Consider the following 19,662-nt stretch of genomic DNA (forward strand, 5'->3'; position numbering starts at 1 on the left):
CCATTGTTAAGTTAAAATACGTCCTTGTGTACGTCCAGAATGAATTCCTCAGTAAAAAAAAATTCTATGTTCCATACTAAGTTCATCATTCTTTGTGTGAATCCTCTGAAATCTTCCTTGAAAACCGAGCATCCATCATTCTACCTTGATCAAATCATATCTTCTGCGGAACGAACCATGGTTTAGTACGAAAGCAAAAACAAAAAACAAAAAGACAAAAAATCCTGCTTTTTTTCCACGCGTCCAACCGGTGGAACCAAACTTAGAAATCCTTATGATAAATCCTTGTTATACAGTTGCGTGCGTGGGGGCATACACGATGTAGGAATAAAAATAAAGAAATTGAAATGTTATGTTTAATATATTGAGTTAAATTTTTCGTTGCTGTTAACGTTGTAACTGTGAAAATTGGCCGAGAGAAGGCGAAACATCATTTAATTTCGATCTGCATTCAGTTCAAATTAATATGCTCACATTCATATTTTTCCCAGTTCTCGTGGGACCCACATTACAAAAAAGATATTTTAACCCTGGAGAGAGTTCAAAGGAAAGCTGCTCGTTTTTGCCTTCAAAACTTCAACATCACGGCAAGCGTGACAGACATGCTATCTGACTTGAAATGGGACACATTAGAAACAAGACGAAAGAAAAACAGACTAACTCTAATGTACAAACTTAGTCATAACTTAATGGACATAACCACAGAAGAACATTTAATACTAAACAGTGAAAAAAGAAGACGCAACAGCCATGCTTTTAAGTATAGGATGCCAAAAGTATCTAAGGACGTTTTTAAGTTTTCTTTTTTTCCTAGATCAATAACAGAGTGGAACCTACTGCCCGCTGACTTAGTAAATTGCAAGTCATTATCTGATTTTAAGTTAAATTTAGGAAAACACGTGAAATGAGTAAAGTAAATTGTACTTAAGAATTATTTTTTAATTATCCTTTTTGTCTAGCTTATGCATATGTGCATATATGTTTGGTACAGTTGATGTGATGTCTTGCGGGACTTTATCAACTAAATAAATGTAGATGTAGATGTAGATGTAGAATAAATGAGTAATCGTGTGACAATTTGAGCAATTAAGGACTTAATTGAAAATTCGTTCAAATTGCATTTTCCAAAAGACTCGTGAAACTCTGAAAAAAATTAAATGAAGGTAATCAGTAATTCCCTTATTGAGCTCATGCATTCAAAAGATGCGCCATACTTGGAATGCAGCTTAGATTTAATCCAGGGAAAAAAAATTACCAAGCAATGTTTACTTAATTAATTGTTGGCGTTTTTAAGTTGAAAGTGATCGAGTACAGGAAAAGTATAGTTATACGTCAGTTGTTAAATTATACAACAGATGTTCACATTTGAGTGCGCGGTAGTTGTTTACACCACTTTGCGACACTTACACTTTGATGGACCAATATAATATGATTTAATTTTTCATCGGGTAATATTTCATCGATGATACCGTCAACCGTTCATCTATAACAAAGGAAAACCTAGAGCATAGAGATTCAGAATCATATATATATATATCTCAAGCCGAAAGTGATGCCATATCATTTGCTTCAGACATGAGCAAGTGTATTTAACAATTAGTAATCGTACTTGCGGTGTAAGCAGTGTAAATTAGTATTGTAAGCAACACGAGTTATCGCACAGGGCCGGGTTGTTCAAAGCACGATTAAGCTAATCCAGGATCAGCGTAAATTTTTATTTCAATTTTGTAACTTTTCAGTAAAGTTCTCTGTTTAAATTTTTTGTCCTTCAATTTTGGCTTTGACTAATGTCAAACTCCCGGAAACATGGATAGTGAAAACATTTTTATAAAGAGTAATTAGAACTCTGATTAACGTTTAATCCTGGATTAGCGTTAATCGGCTTTCGAACAACCGGGTCCAGCTGTACTGTAAGTAGTGTAAACATCAGTATTGTCAGTGGCGTAAGTGATCGTATTGTATTCTGAGTAGTGTATCTACAGCATTGTAATATAAGAAGTGTAAGCCTTAGTATTGTAAGTGACGGAATTAATCATATTGAATAAGAAGTATTATAAGTAATGTAAGTATATGTATTAGCCTTGAAAGTGGTGTAAGTAGCTGTATAAGTATTGTGACTAGTGTGTGTAATAATGATTAAAAAAAATAAAATAAAATAAATAAATAAATAAATAAATGAGTAAAGTACTTAGCAGTTATTCCACGAGCGCGCGTTGGATATGAGATGGTAGATAGCCAATGAGGCGCTACTGCGCCGATTTCGCTTTGATCGTCTTATATCCCACAAGCGAGAATGAAATAATTGTTTTGTTAAAAACGCCCCCAAAATATAGAAAACCACACTAAAATAAAAATATAAACGACACAAAAAAAATCACCCGTAAGCTTACCATATTTGTAAACATGGTATAATAGCCCGTAACTCATGATGGCTAAGCCAATAAAAACTCTCCAATTGCATTGTCCAATGATCCAGCTTTTAATATACAGTATTAACCAAGCTGGGTGGGATTCTCCTTCGTTTTGTCAAATTCTCTACCTTGAATGAAACAAAATTAATGACCGTCATGACGAAGTTTTTTTAAAAAAAGGAATATGCATGTATTGTTGGATGATCGGCTTGGATTTTCCACTCTTTTGACGAACAGTGTCTTTTAGCGTTGTTTTAAGTCATCAAATGATCACGTATTTACAGTAAAAGGACTTCCTCTAATTATATATTGCATCGCCTTCTTTAATAGAGAGCCATCTTTAATTACAAATATCGGGACTATTTCTTCATGAGGTGGTTTGGGTTTTGATTATGCATGCAATGTAAGTTATAATTGATGGTTCAAAATAATGTCCTCCACAACAAGACAGTAATGCGTCTATTAAGGACAATACCTACTAAGTACAAAAGTGTCTTTTTCCCAAATTTGGGCCATGTGGAAAATTAGACATCTCACCAAGGGTTACTGGAATCCTCCCTCCCCTGTACACGATAGCGTAGTGGAGTAAACCTTGTCTTTCGTGTGCCCATAAGGTGTACACATAAAAAAGTAGGCACCGTCCTTAAAAACAGAAAAAAAAAACCTGACATCAACTGATAGATGAAGACCTCTTCTTTAATTATTAACTGGAGACGTCGCTGAAAAGATACTTTTTAGACGTTTAATATTGGACTTTCAGATACACAAAGTAGTTCACTAGCATAATTTAAATTGCCTTTTTTCTATGAGGGCAAAAGATGCAGTAAACGAATGCTTTGATACCTTAAGAATGTAAAGTCTTGAAAGCTTTAGTGCAACTCCCCGACACACCACCCAAAAATTCAAACTTAAAGGGAAACAAAAGCCCTCGATACGTATTGATGACGCACACTGTCCCTATTTTTGGCGGAAATATTATTAACGTTTTTTTATTATTTACGAAATGCTTTTGAGCTTCTAAGACACTCTTTTCGCGTAATGTGTATAATGCGCGTAATGTGCGTAATGTGCACTTTGATAACCGGGAATTTTATTCCAAGCCATCAGTCGATTGCCATTTGCTGAATACTGAAAGAGCACTCTCTGTTTCTCTGCAACTGCGGACTTTTATTTTTCCTAAGAGGTAAGAGGACTGCATTCACTTTTCTTTAACGGATTCAAAAGACAACTTGCCGTTTTTATACTAGAATAAACATCACTCTGATCCTGTCAGATCCGAACATTTTAGTTAACATGAAATATTATTATACCTTTAGTCCTTACAGTAACTGCAGCGTAGTTTTTTTTTTTTTCTGCTGGGGTGTAATCAATTTTTTTCGTCCGAAACTACCATTCTTCTCCACTCTAATTTTAAATGAGGTTATCATTTTTGTGTCCCAGTCTGTCGAGTATCATAAGCTGGGAAGCAGATTTGTTGAAGAAGAGAACATTTTGTAAGAGGAAGTTATAGAAAATAAGAGAGGCAATATAATTATTGACTTAAAAATGCAACAGCTGGTTTTGATGTAAGACAGCAAATATAATTGCAAGCGACCATGATTAGAGAACGCACCATTTTGCTATCATCCCGTGATGTTAACGTTAACGATTTTTCGTTCAATATTTTTAAATTGCAACGAGTCATGAAAAATGCACCGCGATTACGTTTAGGCTGGTGCAGGATATCAGAGGTGTGATTAGAATATCATTTTTATAATGAAATACTTTGGAGCACTTGCAACAATTTTATGCGGACCATTAAGTATTAACCTTTACTTGGCAGGACTTGCTAATTACTATGCTTTGTTTCTCGTCTGCCATTTTTAGAACAGGATATGTGTTTCCTTATTTTCTTAAGACAGACTGCTGTGTAATATCCTTTCGACAGTTACTAAGTAATGCTTTTTCGCTTTTTATATGGATGAGAGTATTAACATTCAAATTTATCAAAAATGAACCTATATAGAGACTAAGTGAACATATGTTTTAAAACATAAAGTTGACACAAAAACATCCAACATGGTGAACACCAAACCCTTTCAACAGTCAAAATGATTCCAATTAAAATCACACCCTCTCACGGTCTGCATGAGACTAACCCTCTTCAGGCTGGGGAAGGGGGATGACGGGGGTAGATACAAATTTTTCTGTGTGATTTTAATGCTTTTCTACTTTTACGCTATGGTCAACCTTGTGACTTTCCTTAAAAAAAAAAAAAAGAGACGTCCACTGTTACGTTTTGTAACTTGATGTTTCTATGGCAGCCACGCTTTCAAAGGGTATTTTACCGAAATTTGGTGCTTTTAATCTAAATTGTCCGTTTTGACCATTGCTGGCATTTGGAGGGGGGTTAACAGGTTTTCGGATCGACGGATTTGACCTTAAAAAGAGCATGGATTGTGGATTTTTGCGGTAAATCGAGCGGATTCGCGGATTTTGAAAATACAGTGGATCGTGGATCAGCTGTGAATTTCGGCGCGGATTCGGAATTGTACCTGTCTTGATGTTTGGATCTTGGGTCTAAAACGAAAATTGGATCATAGATCTTTCTTCAGCCTTGGTCGGTATGTCAATGTGTTCATCCAAATTATTTCTTTTCTCGAACGAAGCTCATTTAAACTCAGGTGTGAGACTGTTATTGGAATTGTACTGTGTTACAGTCATCAAGCATGTTGCCTTCTGTACTATTTTTTGCGAAATTACCAATGGCATTCACATTACCAGGCGGATCGAGGGATTTGGCGAAAAAGGCACGGATCGGCGGATTTGCATACCCCTATTCACCCCCCTCCATTGTTTTCCCCTGAAAATCGCATTCTCAGGTAGACACTCGCCTAAGCCAAAGAGACAAGACCAGGCACCCGCACTGTAGTATCAAATGTACAACAGCATGATTGTTGCAAAGATGAAAAGATGAACGGGTCGGTGACGTGAACATATTAGAGAAATCAGCATGATCAACAGTTCACTGGTCACGGCAAGGTACACGGTGTTTTCATTTGCTAGTTTTCTGGCAGGAAATGCAAATAAATAAATGAATAAAAAAAGTAAAAACAAATAAATAAATAAATAAATAAACATACCTCCCTGAGCAAGGTCCGAACCCTCCACATCGCGAGCCAATTGCTGGTTTTCACTGTCACGCCATCAGAAATAAAAATCGTAACCATTGAAATTAAGCCAGAATCTGAGATATGACAGATGATTAATATATAAACATACTCTCCAAGATTTAGGTTTCAGGCTGCGTTTTCACCAGGCCGATTAACTGGCTGAACATTCTTTCTAGGTGTTTGTTTACAGACCAAAATGTGCTAGTTAAAGGTGCATGCTGTTTTCACTGGAAATTTAACCCAAAAGATTTAAATTACACGCAACTTTCAAAAATGGCTGAGAGAGGAAACGCTTTTCTAGCTATATTTATATGAAGGGGAAGGCATTTCTTCTCGACGATGCGGTTAATGTCCCCAGAAATTTGGAAGATGCGAAGAAACGGTTGTAATGCAGGAACTCGTTCTGCACGGCAACGCCGTGTCATAGGTAGGGTCCTGGCCGAGGAACCGGCGAAGCTAACGGGACCGTTGGAATGGTAAACTGAAATAAATGAGAAGTACTGTTGATCTTGTCTACCGTTTTAAAAGTTCAGTTTCGCACATTGAACTGCGATATGAGCGTCTGGTAAATACTATTGCCAGATTCTTTGGTAGGCGTCTGTCACTATGCAGAATGTGATTGGCTGCGGCACTTAGCAGGAAAAGTTATACCATCTCGCGAGGTAGTATAATTTGGCGTGATTTTCCGGTCATATTGGCGAGAAAATTTCTTGTTTCTTCTGGTGAAAACAGCTTACATTTTTATCTCGCTAAACTCAGGACGAGCTGTTTTCACTGCATTTCCGGACTTTTCCGACTTTATCGAGCCAAAATTGTTCTAGTAGAAAACAACCTTAGTGGTTTTTCAATCGCTTTGTTTAAAGCCTGATTAAGCTAACCCAATTTTGATTGAGAAGTTTGAGAATTTGAGAACTGAGAATTTTGATTTGAGTTTTGTAATTTTGCAGTGAAGTTTCCTGTTTTTATTTTTGGCCATCTGTTTTGATTTTGAGTCATCTCAAACTACACCAACACTTGTATAGAAGATAAATAATTCGGTTAACTTTTAATTCTTGGTTAGCGTTAACCCAATCTCCGAACAACTCGGCCCTGATTACAGCCAAGATCCAATCGAAAAACAAGGTATCAGCTGACCAGTATCACGTGACCACAGCGCGGCCTCAAGTTTAGAGCTCATCGAGGTCATGTTTTTTTTTTTTTTTTTGAAATGACCAAGTGCTTGTTTTCGATTGGATCGCGGGCTCATGTCAGGTTAACTTGTTGAAAACAGGGCCGGGTTGTTCGGAAGCTGGTTAACGCTAACCCAGGATTAAAAGTCAACCGAATTACAACTTTTTCTTCTATACAAATGTTTTTCGCTGCTTTGTTTTGTGTATATTGTGATTATTAAAACTCAAAACAGAAGGCCGAACAATATACAGAAAACCTCACCGCAAAGTTACAAAACTCAAATCAAAATTCTTGCTTATCCTGGGTTAGCTTAATTGGGCTCTGAACAACCCGGCCCAGGAGCTACGCTTTTAGGCTGCCCTAAATCTATAGTTTACTTCTTCCAGTGCAAGAATTATTCAGTTACCAAAAACCTGAACGTAACTCATCCTTTGACCTACATAGATCTGCATATGTAGACGAGAACCTTATCCGGCCGCCACTGTGATGTCAGCAAAACGTAAGCTAGGATATCATAAACGTTCCCTATTATAAATGGAGAACCTTGCCGGGCATATTAAAACGTCGTAAAAGAGTAAAAGTTATGTCTTGCATCTGATGAAGCTAAAACTTCAGATTTATTTCCTAAGTTAAATACACCAATTGTTTTTTTTTATTTTTTGTTCACTTAACGTAAAACCTATGTATAGTTCTCGTTGACTTTGTCATGTCTATTTTCACTGAAAGTCAAATATGTTAATGTATAAATGGAAGTATGGTTTGTTCGTCGTTACAGAGACCAGTCATCATGGACTACAACAGATGGAACCTGTTCTGGAGTGTATGCTTTGCATCTACAGCGTGTATAATCATTTTTGGTAACTCACTGTCCATTTCAGTGTTTGTCAAGCGAAGACTTCGCCGGCGTTCTTATTACTTGTTAATCGATTTGGCAGTAGCTGATCTTTCGGTTGGATTATTTGCAATACCGATCTATATGATGACAGTCATCTCTGAGGAAGCACTTGTGTCACGACTGGTATTTGATTGCGTGGATATGTTTACAGGGTTTTCTTCAATTTTCACCTTAGCATTTATTTCTCTTGAGCGACTGCACGCTATCGTTCGACCGCTTCGTCATCGTCAGCTCTCTTCGCATTGCTACACCATTGCCATAATTACGCCATGGATCCTCTCTCTTGTTGTGACTTCAACGCGAGTGTTGCTCGGATTTTCCGTCATAGAAATTCAACACTTTGTTGTTATTATGATCATTAGCTTATCGACCCCTCTGTTGATATATTGCACTTCATATGCAGTTATTTGGAAAAAGCACGCCTCTCGACCATGGGGAGTTAGAGCGGCGAAGTGCGAGGCCAGGTTCTCTAAGACATTGTTTTTGATAACGGGCGCATTTGTGTTGACATGGCTGCCATTCCAAATGTTGGTAATAGTGTTAAACACTTGCGTGCCGTGTAAGAAAGTTCCCGCTGTAGTTGTTTTCGGAATTAAGCTCCTGCAGTTCGCTAACTCTTTTATTAATCTTGTCATTTATTGCCTAAGAATGCAAAGTTACAGACATGCGCTCTATCAGATCCTAGCCAGATGTAAATGCAGTCTCGCTAGACGCCGAGAGCTTTATCCGTTGACCGATATTCCAACGAGTATTAAGCTTGTTTCTTTTTCAAGCACATTACATTTACGTCGCACCAGCATCTCTTACTAAACACACATAATTCAATTCTAGTGATTAGCATGAAAAGCTGATCTTGCTCTAAATATTAGAATCAAACTACCCAGTGGAAGTAGATTTTAGGTTAATATCAACTTTATTATTGTAATTTTTACCTGTATTTTAACTCGGAACTCGCAACTGTACTCCACAACTCTCATTCTTCCCTGACCCGTTTTCAATAAAGTGTCAAAATAACAAGCGCTCTTATTGATTTAAACAGCGCATGCTTTATGAGAGCAAATGATGAGAGCACCCAAGAATGAGGGACAAACCCCAGCTATTAGCTCTTATATCCTCTGCATTTTCTTTCGTGTTGACGCATAAAGGTATAATATTATAACCAAGAATTACTTCCTTTTGCCCTACTGTAGGATTGAATGTAAGGAAATTTTCACTTGGTTTTCAAGACTCTAACTTATTAAATTCTCTCAGCCCTGAAATTCAAGATACGTTTAGTAGCAGAGCTCCGGCGGCCAGTATGGCCGCAAAGCGGAGCCCCATTACTATAGTAACTGAACTACACGCATGCATAGAAGTAGAAAACCATGCAACTCTTTTTTCATTGTCAACGTGGCTAGCGGCATGGATCGCGGGCGCGGGCGCCCTGCGAAAACCGACGTTCCATAACATGCCGGGCATACTCCAGCTAGTAGGTCGAGGTCGAGCGCGGCATGCAGCCTTAGTTTACAGCGTACATATTTGATATTGGACATCCATAATATGGTCAATTGACACCTGTCAACACAAGGTATCGACTGAGCAGTATCACGTGAACATATCGTGGGCTCAATTTTATAGCTCATCGAGGTCACGTGTTTTTTAAAGTTGGCTGCTTACAAAGTGCTGGTTTTCGATTGGATTACGGGCTCATGTCAGGTTAACTTGTTGTAAACGGGGCCGGATTCTTCAAAGGCCGGGCTAACCCGGGATAAAATGTTAATTAACAGAAGTATAAGTGTTTGTCCATGCCGCCTGCACAGTTCCTGACTCCTTCAACTCGATACAGCATACAGCAGGTCCAGTATATGACGACCCAAATCCGGCACTTTTACGTGTGTAAGAGAACTTTTTTCTTGTGGTTTTCGCTTTCATTGGTTAACGAACTTGTTTCTGCGCATACCTTGTCCCTTGTTTCGTTGCCTGTTGCTGTTGTTAATACTCTCTCAATTCAAAACATTAAGCAAACAAAAATTATGAGGCCCAAAGTCAGGCTTTTAGTGTGCTCTATAGACTCTAGAGTGGTAAAGACGAAAAACTCTTTACTCGGTCTTAAGATTTTACGCATTTTTTAAAGCAAATTAGGGATGTTTTCCAGTTTCAAGTACCTGTAGCGCAAAGTCAGACTTTCTGGACTCCTCGTAGAGTCTAGACAACCATGCTTGAATCGAGTAGCAGTTTGAATCTTGAAATATTCACACCAGAAATGGACTAGGAAGAGAGGCGGTAATCAAATTTCTCAGAAGTCCGAGCCCAGACATTCCTCAGTCGAAAACACCTGCCGGGAATTGGGCTCTAAATTTGCATAAATGAGAAGATACCTTTTTGGGGGGGGGGGGGGGGGGAGCGGGTGAGAAATAGCCTGTCTTAAATACTGGACGCGTGAAGCGACTGCCTCCCATAGCTGCTACTTTATTGCAAGACCAGACCTCAAGTTAACGTTTTTCTACCGCTGAGAGCGCCCAAAAGTAAATTAAAGGTATGTTTAATTTTAAAAAGGACATGAGGTACCTTCCATAACGTCATGGTCATGGACTAACTAGTGACGGCAACCTCAGACACTTTGTCGGTGCAGAATGGGTGAAAACTAAATGAAAGATACGCCGCCCTTTTTCAAATAAAAAGTATATCAATACTGTTTTACCAATATTGTGATTTAGCACAACCTAACTTGTTATGCATGTGTTCATTTATTTTCTTTAAAACGCTGTGACAGCCGGGTTGGAAAGAAAATAAAACACCCATCTTCATCTGTATGTTGACGTTCGGTAGCTTTGCACAGCGCTTCTCGTTTTCACATATAGCCTACGGAAAAGGGTGCTTTAGATCACGCTGGAAAATGTCCGGAGAAGAACCATGATACACGTAGGTGAATAATTTTATGTACTTTATTTTCCTCAAGATATGCCTCAAGATTACCTTTCCGGTTGTTTGCGCATCTTTAATGGAACTCAAAATTATCAACTTAAATTATTAAACCTTGTGAATATATATGGGTAATTAAACGACCAAAGAGGCATTCTGTTCTTAGTGGTATAAATTCAAAATTTATTGAGTCCACTTTATGGCGGAGAACGCAAGAGACCGCTAATGGCGAAAAACAAAATGGGAAATCGGATTTTCAAATGAATGTTAGTTCGCTTCTAACTTGTAAAAACAGCTGCCCTATACACACACACTGTGGGCAGGAAATGACTACATTAACAATAAACATTTAGAAACCTCCGGCTTAAAGCGCCTCCTGATGAAAATTTGTATTTTTCCTTATTGCACGGGTTTCGAAATTGCGCTTAGAAATTAAAGCGGGAAAATGCTCCTAACTGTATTTAATACCCATTTAGCGAACGTACAACTTCCCAGTTTCATTAGCGTTTTCAAATCATTCTGACATTTTTTAAAATAAGATATTAGTTTTCTGTTTTTGTCATTTTTTAGGTGACAATAAAACAACGATTTTTAATTTCACAGACTTATTTTGACAGGAACCGTGCTGCCTTCTTAATTGCAAGAGTTATATAAGAGATGCAAATTTGGATTATCAAGTGACAAGTATATGCTTATGAGCGAGTCCACAGCTAAAATAGTTCAGCAAAGCTGTAGAATTAGGTAAAACTACAGCAAAACTCAATTAGCATCTAAAAGTATTTTCCTAATTTCCATAAGGTATATTTTGTATCGTTAGGAGAAAATAACATCAAATTTCAGTTTTGAACTTGACAGCAACGTCTGCCTTCTTAATCCCAAGTGTTATATAAGATGCAACTGACAAGTTGCAATTCAGTTTCTCTGAACGGAGCTCTCGTTTTTTTTACGATATCTGACAAATGTCTCGCCTGTTCACTGGCTGTTTTTGGTTGCCAATAACAGTCGTATTTAGAGCTAGTACAGACAAATAGATGACGTCAAAGGATGCAGATCTTGAAAATGTTCCCAAATTATTGAGTGCGTGTTCAGTATTGTCATTTCCCGAAATAGGAGACCAACTGCAAAACGGGGAATATACTTCGTGCATGCAGGCTGAATGTCATAGTTAAATAAGTCAGGCGATGAAAGTAAATTTGGTTGAACAACGGATGATGTACGACCCGTTCAACTTATGACATTCACCTGTGAAGTATACTAATCTAAGTGTCAAGTTCTTTAAAGCAAGAACCGCCCCATTTAAGCAATAGACCCGGCACTCTTTCTATTGGTTTACTGGCGCAATAAACCACGCGGGATGTTGGGAGAACACGAGAAAAGTTTGTAAATCACGAGGCGAGTAATTTACAAGCTTTTCGAGTGTTCTCCCAACACCCCAAGTGGTTTATTTCGCCAGTAAACTCATGGAAAGAGTGGTCTGTCGCTTTTATGAAATAACTATGGAAAGAGTCTGTCAGTGAGAGGAAAACTTATTGTACTTTCGTGAGCAAGTTGCTTATTCTCATTAAATTCATGAAATGATGCGGCAAACCAATCACAGCGACTGAAAGAATGAAAGCACAGACTCCGCGCCGGACTTGAAATCCGCAGAGCAAAGCGACGAAAACATTTCACACTGAAAAAGTTTTAAGAAAGGAAAGGAAAGGGTTATCGGTGAAAGGCAAAAAGCATATTAATTAACTCAAAAGTATTCTGACGGGGAAATGTAGGGATTCGTAGGTGGAATCGGTCATCACGAAAGTAAAAGGCTGTACGAAAAGTGTGCAGGCAGTCCAAACTTCATGTGCTTGGCGAAGCGATTCAACGCAGTACGTGTTTAACGATAACTTTTCAAAGTTTTGTGAATGGAATAAAGGTCAGTAACAGAAACGCTGCTTCCGTAATTTATTCAGAATTTATTTAATTATGCTGAAGGCTATGAAGTCCGTGTTTCTCTCTGTGTTTTGCTAAATGAAAACTATTGCTTGAAGGCTAAGCTTATCGAAATCAAATTCATTTATCGTGTTATGAATGCACTGAGCTTAAACTCAAAATTTCTGATAGAAAGAAATCTTTTCCCTAATTTTTTGACAACCCAAATTGATCAGTAAAGCCTAGCTGACTTCGTCCTCCACAGACCGCGGAGAGCACCGAAATAAGTGTTTAAAACTTCCTTAGTCTTAATCTCAAGCGTAACCGGAGTCGGCGTAAAAGTTTTGCCGTGGAAAAAAATAAAAAGCTTTATATTACGACCAGCCTCTGGTCCAGTTTCTCCTTGCCATGAGGAGCTTTGCCCACGAAAAAAATCTATGCAAATTAGGTTAATAATAAGCCATGGGTGTGTTGAATCCACCCATGGCTTATTATTAACCTAACTGAAGATCGAGGTTCGCAAGTTTTGTACGATCGAGGTGTTATTTGTCACATTTGCGGTAACACATAATGACACTAATTTAGTTACAAAGCCCATCCAGCGGCATTATTTTTCTCATGTGGTCCGCGGCTTTGTACATTGTCACGTTTCATGAAATGGCCGTAATAATATTTATTAAATGTCCTGAAATCTCAAGTTAACATATAAGAATGAGGTAAGACTCCAAACTTTCGTGTTTGCGGAACAAATACCGCTAGCAGACCAGCTTCCCTATGGAAAAAGAAAAAAAGAGGCAGATGTTATGTTAAGCACGAAGATGATTCCTTTCTCAAAATACAGAAACAACTCAAAATACGGACCTCTCAAACAAGGCAAGAAATGCTAGGGTGCAAGCAGGTGAAATAAATAAAGCAGAAAAGGTTAGTATTATCATTCTGCTCGACAGATAACAACAGTTCAATCAAGAACTGACTAGCCAAGTAAGACGGAATTAGCTAAAGCGCGAGGTTAATATTCTGCCCGACAGATAACAACAGCTCAATAAGAACTGGCTACCCAAGTAAGACAGAATAAGCTAGCGCGCGAGGTTAATATTCTGCTCGACAGATAACAACAGCTCAGTGAGAACTGACTACCCAAGTAAGACAGAATAAGCTAGCGCACGAGGTTAATATTCTGCTCGACAGTTAACAACAGCTGAAGAAGAAGTGACTACCCAAGCAATACAGAATGAGCTAGCGCGGCAGGTAAAAATTCTGCTCGACAGATAACAACAGCTCAATAAGAACTGACTACCCAAGTAAGACAGAATAAGCTAGCGCGCGAGGTTAATATTCTGCTTGACAGATAACAACAGCTCAATAAGAACTGACTACCCAAGTAAGACAGAATAAGCTAGCGCGCGAGGTTAATATTCTGCTCGACAGACAACAATAGCTCAATAAAGAACTGACTACCCAAGCAAGACAGAACAAGTTAAGCCGAGTTAAGTATGTATTTAGCGCAAAGTGAATCAGATAATTTGCTTCATTGCGACATATGACAACCGGTCTCACAGAACTCTCTTCTCTGGTTTAGGCTAGGAACGTACGAAAATATGAAAGCTCTCTGATATCAGCACATTTAATAATTTCAGTGCAACTTACCACTGCAGTCTTTTCCTTGTTGCATGGCATTGTAGATCGGAGGATTGATGGCAATGCCGCGCGGAAATTTCCCGCCAAAAATAATTTAGTCCGACATGAACAATGATCATCGAGACAAAAAAACACCAAATGCATGCCTCGTTGTCTTAACCCAAGAAAACGTCATTTATTCCAAGACCTGGCTTTAAGGATTCGGACTCGTCTATACTAGCTATATAGCTAGAAAAATATTGCAATGTAAACTGCGAAATCTTGACATCATTCTAACATAAGAATGTGGCTCAAACAAAAACAAAATATACTCGAAGTCATGTTCATCAATCGAAAGTGCCGTGCGCCATGTATCCCTATTTCGCTATGCCAAAATTAAGACTAATGATCTAGTAATTACCGATTTCAGTCTTGTTCGGCATTCATACATATGTTACCACAGTAGATTTCTACTGGCTGTTTTCGCCATAATTGTCATAATTATTTTGGTACAAATCGGCTTCCCTTGACGCGACGGTGTTGGCAATGTTTCCACAGAAGAAAAATGTCATAAAATTATAACCATCTCTTTTAAGCCCCACAATGAGCTATTCTGGCGGTTTAGCAAGGAGAGTACTATAACAAAGATGCGACAAACGAATCACTGGCTTCAAGCATGTTCGCAAAGGCAAAACTGCGTGACAAATAAAAGCATGTATGGGGTCCTGTTTTATGTTACATTTCCTGGCGTGCGATGATAAGTCGTGTACAAGATTAAAAGACCTCCTGGAAAGAATTTTTTTAGAGGGTAAGGCTCCTCATGAATTTCGATGTATATGTTGAATGAAAAGATATTCGTGTTATTGATATCTCAGGCAGTAAAAGGGAAAACTGTTAATTACATTTGTTATCGCGAGAGTTCGGAGTTCTCTAGTTCCCGCCTGGAGTTGCTATAGATCGGGAACCGTGGTTTACCGGTACAATAGAACATAGGTTTAGCAACTCTATTGATTAATGAGAGCGTGCGTAGTATCTCAGTTATTTTATAAACCCATATAGGAAAGAAAAGGAAACTCATGAACTGATTTTCTCATGGTTATCATGGCTAACGCTATCGCTTGTGGGCGCGTACGACGGCGACAACGACGGAGTCGCGCAAGATGGCGGCCATACTCCAGCTAATAGGTTGACAGCGACATGCACTCTCGGTCTGTAGCGCCCCTCTTTGATATTGGAAATCCGTGTTATGGTCAATTGACACCTGTCAAAACAAGGTATCTGCTGACCAGTATCACTTTACCATATCGCGGGCTCAAGTTTAGAGCTTATCGAGGTCACGTGCTTTTTGAAGTTGACCGCTAACCAAGTGCTGGTTTTTTTTTTATTGGATCCCGGGCTCATGTCAGGTCAACTTGTTGTAAACAGGGCCGGGTTATTCGGAAACCGGTTAACGTTAACCCAGGATTATAAAAGTTAACCGAAGTATAATTTTTTCTTGTATACAAATGTTTTGGACTGCTTTTGTTTTGTGTATTCTGAGGACCTTGAGATTATTCAAACTCAAAACAGAAGGCCAAACAAAATAAAGGGAAAACCACACCGTAAAGTTACAAAACTCAAATTAAATTTTCGCTTACCCTGGGTAAGCTTAATCGGGCTTTGACAATCCAGCTCAGGAGCTCCGCTTTTAGGCTTGTCTAAATTTATATATTATCTGTGCTCGAAGTTGATATAAGTGGTGCTGAACTCACATAAAATGAAATAGAATAAAGGTTTATTATAGCGGAGCTCCGGCGGAGCCCCATACCCATATAGGGGAGAAAAGGAAACCCATGAATTGATTTTCTCATGGTTATCATGGCTAGCGGTATTGCTCGTGGGCGCGTACGCACGACGGCGACGAAGACGACGACGACGACGACGGAGTCGCGCAAGATGGCGGCCATACTCCAGCTAATAGGTTGACAGAGACATGCACCCTCAGTTGGTAGCGGCTGAATGCCATTTTTCTTGGCGGGATTTTTAAAGAAAAACGATAGCGGAGGTTGATTTAATATTTTTAAGACAGGGTTGCGCTGAAGCAAAAGACAGAAAGCAAGAATTAACAGGCAAAGAAGTAGCGAAGAATATCGCGAAAAAGACTGAGCGGGCCAGCGCTGGGGAAGGAGGCGAAACAGTACTGAACAATGCCGTGAATTATAGCTAGTCAAGGGCTAGAGAAAGGAGGTGAAATAATACCGAACAATGCCGTGAACCAAAGCTAACGAGGGCTATAGAAAGGAGGCGAAAGTACCCGACAAATTGATTCAGAAGATTGCCGAACTCCCCATGGCCAAGTTCAAAATTCGCGCGAACGTGATGCTGTGCAGCCGTGCAAGAAAATTCAAAAGTCACCTGATTTGGTCAGGTGATGAACATTAGAGAAATCAAACGTACCCGAGTGTTTTAGAGAAATTGCAAAACACTAAACGTAGCGGAAAGAAGTGGTTGATTCGTTGATCTATCGAAAATATAACTTCAGTTTAGTCTTCACAACTTTTGCTGCAAGTTTCTGCCTGGAAGATTTACACTGGCCGAACTGAATTGCCAACTTGCGGTAAGTGACTTTTGTTGTTGCGTTTGGTATGAAAATTAACAAGTTTCCTCGGCGATATAAGCTTATTTTCAATTGGAATCCATTAAAAGTCTTCCTTATTTGAAGCCATGCTGTAAGAGATTTTAAAAATTGCATCGTTTTAATTTCGCTCGTCTCTAAACAATAACACGTGGGTCGCTTTGGAGGTTGCTGTAAGTTGTAAACAAATTATGTTTTCTATCGATTTTCGTCGTCAATTTAAGCTTATAACCTCACATCTAAAAATAAGCTTAACCAAAATCGTACTTGTAAACACGGCCGGGCGAGTTTTGAAGTTTTCTCTGATTTAGGTAGCACTGCCGCTTCGTAGACTGCTAAAATTTGTTCTTCTGTTGTTGAAAACTGAACCAAGAAAGGTCTACAAACCATTTTAAGCCGAAGCGAACAGGATTTGCTAAATTTACTTTTGTTCCTATGTGAATATTTGCATATTGTGATTACAAAGTATGGAGATTTCTTCGTTTTGTTAGTTCAATTTATTCGGTTTGGCGAAATGCTTTTGTGAATTCCGAGGTTAAATTGGTTAAGACTGGTAAAGCTACTGCCAATGAAATGACTGCATAGCTAAATTAAGCCGTCGGCAAAAATACAGACTCTCAGTAATATTCAAATTTAAGCGTGAATAATTTTTCAACTTTAACACCGCAAGCTTAAACGAATTTTCTTTACCCTCTCTTTTATTCGGTCACCGTTCACTGAAAAGGGATTTGCTGTTGATACTCGAGCTCAGATGTAGTGATATGCATCTTGTGTTTATAATGTAGATTTCCTCGTTTTATTTTGTTGTCTGTCCAATTAGTTCGGTTTGGTGAAATGCTTATATAGTCCAAAATGTCGAGTAGACGATTATGCATGGCAATCCTGTCTGCAAATGAAGCTCTGCTTTGATTTTGATTGGCTATTTCATGTTATTTGTGCCATTGCTTTTGGTTGGGGGTATATGGACCGTATTTTGTTAATAAGAGGTTATTCCCCAATGCGGTATTTACACTTAATATGGAAATGTTCCAAAAAAGTGAGATAGTACTAATTGACTCGGTAAATTGAACAGTGTAATAGAAGTTCTTGCCCTGACCATTTCTCAGTAATAAGAAGAACTTTTACATACATATATGCACAATTTAGTTGGAGAGAGTGCTCTCCTATCTCCACTCTCTCTCTCTCTCTTTACTCTCTTCTTCACACTAATTTTTTATTTACTAACTTATTAAATGAATGTCACTGACTGTTTTCTTTGTTGTGCATGCATACTTTTTTGCTGGTCGAAGAAAGTTTCAGTTTCTTCCTGGCTGTACAGTTTCCTTTCTCCTGTCCTGTACCAATTTGTTTGTGATATAACTTTGTGAATTCTCTATTCTCCTTAAATTTTATCTCATCAGGTTGATAGAATGCACTCTCAGAGTGTTCCATCATTGTCTTCAGTCGCTACAATTTTCCGGAAAAAAGCAATAGTTTTCTTAATTTCTTAAATTCGTTTTAGTGTTGAGTATTTTAAATTGTTATGAATTAGGCATTTCTTTTTATTTTTTATATTTTTTATTTTAGTCCCACGCAATGTTTTATGGTTTTACCAAGGTATACCATGTAAATGTAAATAATGCACTGGAATTGGCGAATCAGAGTGTGCATTATATCGGCTTTAAACACAAACCACATATTATAAATGACTCATGTAAATGATATTTTTATTACAGAGAACTGGACAGGGCAAGAACTTCTCCTTCTTTTGTGAATTTATATATTAATTCCTCTCAGTGCTGTCAAAATGTCTCAGGAACCTTCATTTCTGATAATCTATTATTTTCCACCATACATACAGCACAGAAGCTTACCAAATCCTAACTGATAACTAACATGTGTGTATCTCTAGCCTTTGCTGTGTGCTACATGTATATTCTGTTATCCTGCCTTAACTGCTAGGGAAAATTTTGGCAGAGCTGTTTCAACAGTTTCACTTAAATTGATTTCCAGTAACAGCGCTACATGTAGCAGTGTTATTGAGTGTGAACTTTATGGGGGATTTTAAATTTTTATTTTTTTATGATTACAGATGACAACAAATATACATGTGTATACATAACCTGATGTTGGTGTTGGTTACAAACTGTAGTTCATAATAGTCATCCTATTACAGGTAAGGGGGAAAAGTTCAGAGAGTTTAGAACATTTCTTCCCCCAGCACACCTTCTGTCTATAGGTGCAATAATTGAGAGGTTATATATATGTACAAAGAGTAATGTAAAGTTACTGTATAAACTTAGCATTAAAATCTGACATTTGAATGCCTCCTTTGCTAAAATTAGTCATGATTTAATTGTTATCACTCCCTGTGAATTCATAGAGATTCCAGAGGCAATTATAACCTAATGTGGAAGTCCTGTCTTCAAGTGAAGGAAAATGACACAAAAGAGTTACAATGAAAGTAAAGAGAATTGTGAATGTTGATATGGTGTACATTATACATCTTGTAAAGGCATTTGGTGAGTGCCAAAGGTATAACATTTCATGTATTGCTTTTTCAGGACAAATTATATAACAGTGACGTTTTAAGAGGTGTGATCAGAAAAATAATGAGTACATTGTCCAGGCAGCATCAGTTTATGGACAGCATATGCAGACGGTAAGAGGAACTGTAAGCACTACCATGTAAGTTAGTTTTATGCTTATGACTTCTTGTTCTTGAATTTTGTGTCATTTCATCACAAGAATAGGTAACGAAAGATGCAATAGTTGTTGCAATATATTTTTGAAGGAAAACTTATAAGTCTGCCTATGCTGGATAACAGCCATGTGTAAACTGAATGTGAAGCAAACAATATGTTAAATATGGGGCAACCCTAAAACCCAGAAACCGGAATCCGGAATCTGGAACCAAAAACCGGAATCCAGAAACTGGAACCGGAATCTGCAAATCAAAGAAAATAAGTTCTTCAAGTACGCAAAAATTGTTTTGCTTAGCTTTTCGACTGTAAA

At 38.2% G+C, this 19,662-nt stretch overlaps 1 protein-coding gene and 1 long non-coding RNA gene across 2 annotated transcripts; both read left to right on the top strand.

Moving 5' to 3' along the window:
- The first annotated feature begins 7,520 nt into the window (after positions 1–7,520).
- Positions 7,521–8,438, top strand: LOC145485652 (adenosine receptor A3-like). Its single transcript, XM_081464290.1, has one exon. The coding sequence runs from the start codon at positions 7,521–7,523 to the stop codon at positions 8,436–8,438; it is 918 nt and encodes a 305-aa protein (XP_081320416.1).
- A 7,389-nt stretch (positions 8,439–15,827) lies between these two features.
- Positions 15,828–19,581, top strand: LOC145485264 (uncharacterized). Its single transcript, XR_014049172.1, has 3 exons — positions 15,828–16,650; positions 18,740–18,823; positions 19,212–19,581. It is a non-coding gene; the product is annotated as an uncharacterized LOC145485264 (long non-coding RNA).
- The last annotated feature ends 81 nt before the right edge of the window (positions 19,582–19,662 follow it).

Source organism: Orbicella franksi, chromosome 4 (genome assembly GCF_964199315.1).
Source record: "Orbicella franksi chromosome 4, jaOrbFran1.1, whole genome shotgun sequence".
Lineage (NCBI taxonomy): Eukaryota > Metazoa > Cnidaria > Anthozoa > Scleractinia > Merulinidae > Orbicella > Orbicella franksi.

Bases quoted from the DNA above. Each gene is read 5' to 3' on its own strand.
- LOC145485652 (XM_081464290.1), top strand. From the start codon at position 7,521: ATGGACTACAACAGATGGAACCTGTTCTGGAGTGTATGCTTTGCATCT.